This window comes from Nematolebias whitei, chromosome 11 (assembly GCF_014905685.2).
Source record: "Nematolebias whitei isolate Nwh7 chromosome 11, NemWhi1, whole genome shotgun sequence".
Lineage (NCBI taxonomy): Eukaryota > Metazoa > Chordata > Actinopteri > Cyprinodontiformes > Rivulidae > Nematolebias > Nematolebias whitei.
In genome coordinates, this window is record NC_056508.1 from 24454405 (window position 1) to 24462336 (window position 7932).

The 7932-nt window shown below is 39.2% G+C and overlaps 1 protein-coding gene across 1 annotated transcript in view; it reads left to right on the plus strand.

The window, feature by feature from the left end:
* The first annotated feature begins 2558 nt into the window (after nt 1-2558).
* Nucleotides 2559-7932, plus strand: part of rad21l1 (RAD21 cohesin complex component like 1) — a 10579-nt gene continuing 5205 nt past the window's right edge. Inside the window, exons 1-5 of the mRNA XM_037684042.1 lie at nt 2559-2717; nt 2790-2919; nt 3960-4059; nt 4346-4449; nt 5043-5150. Coding sequence (XP_037539970.1) covers nt 2571-2717; nt 2790-2919; nt 3960-4059; nt 4346-4449; nt 5043-5150 — 589 coding nt within the window. The 5' untranslated portion in view covers nt 2559-2570. The remainder of the gene's footprint in view (nt 2718-2789; nt 2920-3959; nt 4060-4345; nt 4450-5042; nt 5151-7932) is intronic.

The following is a 7932-nucleotide window of genomic DNA, read 5'->3' on the forward strand; positions in this document are numbered from 1 at the left end:
CTCAACCACCTGGAGCAGAAAAACTCTTACGTCCGTATGCTCTTTGTGGACTTCACATCCGCCTTCAACACCATGATCCCCCAAACCCTGATGGACAAACTATCCACACTAGGACTAAGCCCCTCCATCTGCAACTGGGTACTAGACTTTTTAACAAACAGACCTCAGTTAGTGTGGATCCACAACCTCTCCTCCTCCACCATAACCCTCAGCACTGGCTCTCCTCAGGGATGTGTGTTGAGTCCCCTCCTGTTTACTCTGCTCACGTATGATTGTGCAGCTACCCATCCAGGCTGTCACATTGTAAAGTTTGCAGATGATACAGCGGTGGTGGGATGCATCACAAACAATGATGAGTCCAGCTACAGGCAAGAGGTGGAACACCTGGAGAGCTGGTGCAAAGAGAATAACCTTCACATCAATGTGAAGAAGATAAAGGAGATGATTGTGGACTTCAGAAGGAACAAAAACACCTACACCCCCCTGAACATAAGAGGATCTGTGGTGGAAGTGGTCTCCAGCTACAAGTACTTGGGTGTACACATGAATGACAACCTCAGCTGGAGCAACAACACCACCAGCCTGATCAAGAAAGCTCATCAGAGACTCTACTTCCTCAGACGGCTGAGGCGAGCTGGTCTGGGAAGCTCAGTCCTCACCTCCTTCTACAGGTGTGCAGTGGAGAGCATCCTGTGCTCGAGCATCAATGTGTGGCATGGAGGCTGCACAGCTGCAGAAAGAAAAGCTTTGCAGAGAGTGGTGAAGGCTGCACAGAAATCTGTCGGAATCAGCCTCCCCACCATCACAGACATCTACACCTCCAGATGCAGGAAGAGGGCCACCTGCATCATGAAGGACCCCACTCACCCAGCACACACACTTTTTGCCCCACTCCCCTCAGGAAGGGGGTTAAGGAGCATGAAGTGTAGAACCACTAGACTGAGGAACAGCTTCTACCCTGAGGCTGTTAGACTCATGAATCTCTAACTAGAATAATCACTGTGAAAAACCATATCATGTTGCTGCTGATCTGTTTCATGTTGCTGCTGATCTGTTTAAATGTTGATGTGTTCATGCGTGCACATCTGCTCACAGACTCATGTTCATGTTTGTGCTGATGTTCAATGTTTTTATGTTATGAGTGCTTAGTGTATATTTAGTTGATGTTTTTCTTAGTTCATATGTTAGATGTTATTACTGTTTTTCTTTTACATTTTATTGTTGGACGTAACTGGGACCTTGTGTACATAATTTCACTCCACCACATGTACCACATGAGGTGCGAATGACAATAAAGAAACTCTGACTCTGTAGCCATGTTTCTGCAAAGAAGATTTCAATTTGATGTTGATTTTTGTGCCTTTTGTAAATCAGAAGATGAATCCCTCGAATATGTTTTTTTCATGTCAATACAAAGTGTTTGGTCAGACATCAGAAACTGGATTAATCTCAAACTCAACATTCCTTCTTTTGATGCTGATGCCATTTTGCTTTATGTGGATAATTTAAACTCCGCTTTCTCTGATGCCATAAATATAGTCGTACTCATAGCAAAGTACCACATTCACTGTAGTAATAGGAGTGATAATAAGCCTTCCTTCCTGTTTAATGAACAATTTGAAGTCATACTATTCTTCATTAAGTAGATAAAAAATCTGCAAAACTGCTAAAATCATCTCACAACAGATACAAACTTATTGTTTTAATTAAAACAATGTTTCTCAAGGGAAAAAAACGTTGAGCTTGTCAGCAGGTAAGGGGCGTTTACCTTCGGGACAAATTGAGGTCGTCGATTGGTCAGTTACTGACACGCCTTCTGGGTTGATTGACAGGTCGCGCCGTCGAGGATCCGATTGAAAAACAAAAAAACCGAGAGCTGCCGCAGCCGCACTGGGAGGAGGCGGTCACCACTTGTCTCCTCTTTCAGCAAAGGGGCCAAGCATGAACTACGTGTTCCTCCACCGGAACTTGTCAACAATAATTCTCATTTGTCATTGTAACTATATGAACTTAAAGTAAACGATATAAAATATTGGAAAATTTTCGGTATTTAAATAACATTAGGTATTTTTATTTTAATTTGTTTAAAAAAAAATTGTAAGTTTTTCATGAGGGCGCACGCACATCTTTCTCGAGGTAATGAACAACTTTTCTGAGGTAAAGAAAAAAAAAAAAAACCCTTGTCCACTCCGGGGCTCCGTAATTTTCAGGACCGTTGCTAGGTTACCGAACAAGCCTCGCGTTACGCTAGTCAAAAAACGCGGTACTTTTAAAAACCAAGGTAGGCCCTTCTGCTGTTAGTCTATCAGTTAGACAAGATAAATTCTTCATAGCAGTTATTTTTATTTTTGTGTAAATGATTAAACGTATAAAAATAGTCGCCTCCATACTGAATAAATAAACCGCTGACTCAGTGACGCAGTTAAAGTTAGCGCGGTTTGGCAGGTGAGAGCTAGCAAAGAATAAAAAAAAGTTTGTGTGCTGCTTGTTCTCAGCAGGTGGAACTTCACCAAAGTTTATTATTACAGACACTAACCTTTTTTATGTTGCATGGCAGCTACTTGTTCGACATGATGTTCTACACTCAACTTTTCACGTCCAAACGAGGCCCATTAGCTAAAATCTGGCTAGCAGCGCACTGGGAGAGGAAACTCACCAAGGCTCATGTGTTTGAGTGCAACCTGGAAACCACCATTAGAGACATCATTTCCCCAAAGGTACACTGTCCAACAAAACTAAACACACGAGCTGCAGTTTGAGACATTAATGTGTGGTTTATCCTCAAATAGATGAAAATTGGATTGAGGACTTCAGGCCACCTGCTTCTTGGTGTGGTCAGAATCTACTCCAGGAAAGCAAAGTATCTCCTTGCAGATTGTAATGATGCTGTGGTCAAAATTAAAATTGCATTCAGGCCAGGTAACAGCATTTTTTTTTCTTTCATATATATAATTCTGTCAATATGTTTCAAATATTATCAAGTTCAAGGTTCTTTATTGTCATTCGCAACACTTATGGTACATGAGGTGGAACAAAATTGTGTATACAGGGTCCCGGTTACATACAAAAATAGCAAAAATATAAATTGTAAAAGAAAACAGTAATAAAGATCTAAGATATGAACTAAGAATATGCTAGACACTTGATCGTGCACAAACAATACGCTGAACAACAACAGCACAAGCATGAGTCTGTGTGAGTAGATGAGTATGAATGAATACAGCAGCATGAGATCAGCAGCATGGATAATCAGCAGCTTATATCAGCAATCAAAGTGGTGATTACAATGATTTATTTATTTTTCACAGTGATAATCCTGATTAGGTATTTATGAGTCTAACAGCTTCAGGGTAGAAGCTGTTCCTCAGTCTAGTGGTTCTACACTTAATGCTCCTCAACCTTCTGCCTGAAGGGAGTGGGGCAAAAAGTGTGTGTGCTGGGTGCTTATGAAGATTAGGTTTAAAGCTTTGTGGTTGTGGTGTAAAACCTGAGCCCAAAACTTGTTTAAATATATAAAATGATTCATAATAGTATTTGGTATGTACAATACACAAATGGTTATTAGTTTGAAAACACTAAAATGTCTTTTTTAGGGAGTTTGTCATTTGTTCAGATTTATTTGTTTTTATTCACCTTTAAGAAACTTTGTGAAGTTGTATTTTGTGGTGGAGCACAAACAATAAGAATGACTCTACGGCTTTTTGCACTTCTAATAACAAAAACATGTTTGTAGAGAATGATTTTTACACAACTACATAATTTCTCTCATCTGTGACCACTAGAGGGAGACATTTGAACATACTTTTGGGTCTGATTCAGAAGAGCTCCTTTCACAACAAACAAAAATAACTTGAGGGATCAAAAGGTCACTGTTATTCATTTTTGTACAACTGCTTATTGCTATCAGTATTTTAATTCTAAATATAATATGTGATTGTTTTTACTAATCAACACCCCAGGTCAAACAGATATGCCTGTGGAGGGCCTTGAAGCCACAGTAAAAGCGATTACTTTGGTTGAAGATTTCACTGCATTTGATGCTCAGTTTCCAGACCCCAGGTACCATTTTGTCCTCTTCGGTACATCTCAGGCTGTTTTTTAAATTTATTTTTAGATTTTAGTTTTCCAATATTCTTGGAGTCATTTCACTTTACAGTTGCGCAGAAAATGGAGTTAAAGGAAAAACTACAGTAGTATTCTTTCAAACTACAGTACTTAAAATAAAATACATAATTTTAGGGTTTGTTCATGAACACTTTAAACATTTTATTTACAATGTTGTGTTTTTGATATTTTCTTGTGTTAAACCTCTTGTGTTTGTTCTGTTATTTGTTGTTGACACTAGCGACATCGATGTTGTGGACCACTTTTCACTGAACCAGTGCAAACCAGAGGAAATCACGCTGAAAGAGAATTTTGGGAGCAACTTCCTGAGCTTCCCAGACTTTGGTGAGAAACAAATAATTGCTTTAATATAAGTTCAGCCACACAAGACCAGCCAAATGTGCTTTACTGTGCAACAAAACTGATAAACATTTTTGTAAATGGAAATTGACAAATGGACTGTACTTGTATAGCTCCGTTCGATCTTATCAAGACACTCAAGGACTCAATCTGTGTCCTCATGTACCCATTCATACAGCACTCTACTAGATCTCTACAAAGACTATCAGTTCTTTATCACATTCATACACCGATGGGACACACATCGGAGGCAGTGAGGGGTTCAGTGTCTTGCCCAAGGACACTTCAGCATGTGAATGCTGGTGGAGTCGAACCCCCAACTCTCCCACTACTCGGCTGCCCCCATGTAGTAACATGTAAATTTTAGTTTGTTTTGTTTCGTTAGTCTTCCTCTGGCAAAAATAATCAGTTTAGCTTCTTTTCCCCCTAAATATTAATAATTATTAATATAATTTAAACTTTCTAACTTAAAGTTTATACTTGCATAGCGACTTTTACTGTATGATCTCCATGAGTAGATTATCCAGCAGCAGGTATCTGACCCGACCTCTCTTCTTTTCTTCCTTTCTGACACTCAGGATTTGAGTCACAGAGCCAGACGAACACTCTGCTGGACAGAAGCTTTGACAACTTGGCTCCACATGAAGATGCCTTTGGGGATGAAGAGAATGGATTCGACATTCTTGGTATTTTGTGTGAATTGATAGGGATCTCTTTTGCCCTATTATTTTCAGAAAAAGGCCAAGTTATAAAGAAAATGATGTTTCACTTATTTTAAGTTAAACTTGTTGGGTTGCTCATTGGTACCTTCTGCACTTCTATTCTCATGCTGCATCCACTCAAATCAGCTTATGTACAAAAACATCTTGAGGAGCTAAAGTAGTGTCTTAAAGTAAATTCAGGTCTCTTATAAAGGAGTTCCTAAGGCTCAGTGAGATTAACTTGTATAAATAAAGGTTGAATGAAAAATGTTCAGGTCTTTTGAAGAAGGCTTCTGTAGAAAGAGTGTAAACATCTGTTGAGCTGTCTGTTGACAGGTAGTTGTTTAAAGAACCACTTCGGCTCGTTTGATTCTGACTGGACTGACGAGCTAACAGCTTTTCTGAACAAGGCCAAGACCATCTTAAATTTCTTGTCTCAAAAATATAATTGTGATCCATTTCTGTATTTTATAAACATTTACACAGCTGTCATTTTCTCATCACACTGGGATTTTATGTAGATTTTTGTGGATGTACAGTAGTCCCTCGTTTATCGCGAGGGATCCGTGCCCTGAAGCTTAAGTGAAAAACTGCAAAGTAGGAATAGTAGTGCAAGTAGTAAGTAGTAGTTTATTTTAGTATTTATACACACACACACACACACACACACACATATATATATATATATATATATATATATATATATATAAAATACAGGCATTTTAAACCCTTCCTACACTCTTGCAATCTTCTAAACAATGTATCTAAACTCTAAACACTCTAAAAGAGCACAGCATGTCATGATTTCAGCTCTCTGCCTCCTGCAGAACAGAGATCAGCTGATCAGTTGCAAGTTATGGGCTGCACACAGCTGCAGCAGGTGCTAAATAATTTAAAATAATATATTTTAAATATAAATTCCATGCTGATCATGCAGCTCATCCATCAATCATCCAGTTGTGCGTCGTGCCCAATCTTATTTTGAAAAACCGCGATAGAGCGAGTATGCTAATAACGAACCATGAAGTAGCGAGGGTCTACTGAACTCAAATTCAAAAAGCGACAGCAGCTTTGTAGCTCGTGTTTGAATATCAGTCCGATTATTTCGGCTGCTCCCTTCTTCAGGCGTTGCCACAGCAAGCAAATTTACATGAAGGATTTTGCAGTTTTATGCCCGGTGCCCTTCCTGATGCAACCTGGGCTCAAGCCCGCAACCTCAGGATTGGACGACCACGGCACTGACCACTAAGTTATCATAGCCCCCAGGAATATCAGCATATATTTTCTGGAAAGTACTGCGTAATGTGAAATAAACTGTGAGCTAAAGGTTCATAAAAAAATGTTTGCATGAACTATTACTTAAAAAAGTTGTTTTAAGACATTGATCCCTAATTTGGTCTTGACCTCGCTCAGGCTTGCTGTCAGCTTGTGGGTCCGGTCAGAAATAAATTCTGTTTCTCCATACTCATTCATCTACAGCAGATCTACAGTATAATCTTTATTAAGTTTTTATAGAATAGCTGTCATGTTGTGTAGCTCAGAAGTCTGACAGGACTTTAATGTTTTCCAGTTAAACCTAAACTAGTTATTAATCTCTGGTAAAGATGCAGTTCTTGTGAGCCAGAAGGGAACTCACTATTGGAAGTTATGGAGGCTGCAGTAATGTTGACCAGGTGCTTTTACCTACCTGTCACAGTTGATACTGCACTCGTATGAAGTTATCCTGCACTTGCCCCAGTGTACCGGTTAGCGATGGGCCGTTTGAAGCAGAAGCTCCGAGCCATGTACCAGAAACAACACGGTGTTTCCGAAGCTCCGTGTCGGTGCTTGTTTGTTGGCTAAAGTCACGTGATGTATGACGTCTGAAGCTTCAAAAGTGCCAAAGTGACGTCACTGCTTTGGTACCTGATTTAACGCTGTATGAAGTAAATGGTTGGCTGGATATGTGGCGTGTTTTAGTGGTGCAGTTTGCTAAAAAATAAACCAGTAGGTGACACATGGTGAGACATGGAGCCAGCCAGCCTGTTGTGTTTTATGTTTTTAGTTTATCAGTTGATAAGCACATTTACCACAAGGGGAAAAAACTTTAGAAAAACACTGTAAGTTACAGTCTCATCTTGCAGTAAACATTAGGTTTATGTTTATTAGATAGGTTCAAATGTTTTTACACATGGTTTGTTACGTAAAGTCATGGAGGCTGGAAGCTTCATTCCAGACTGGTGTTGTGAATCAGATGAGATTTCTTTGTTTGTTTCTGTGTTTACAAATGTCAAGAAGTCCCAAGCAAAGGGGCATCGTGTCATTCTATCACCTACAAAAAAATATAATGTTCAAAGTCCCTCAGTGACAGCCCGATATCAGAGAGAAATGTCAGGATGTTAAACAAAAGCTGTCGACTGTCGGTTGGTCAACCACGATGAGCCGATTCGTTTCGTGCTGTGGTTTCAGGCTGACCTTCAGATGGCAGCTGAGATGAAGATGAAGCCAAAAGGACTGTGTTGAAAAGCTTCAATAATTAACCCTTTTTTTAAACAAGCTTCAGAAAAGCTTCATTTGCCTATCACTAGTATCTATATTTACACTAGTATCTATATTTACACTAGTACCTATATTTACACTAGTATCTATATTTACACTAGTACCTATATTTACACTAGTACCTATATTTACACTAGTACCTATATTTACACTAGTATCTATATTTACACTAGTATCTATATTTACACTAGTACCTATATTTACACTAGTACCTATATTTACACTAGTA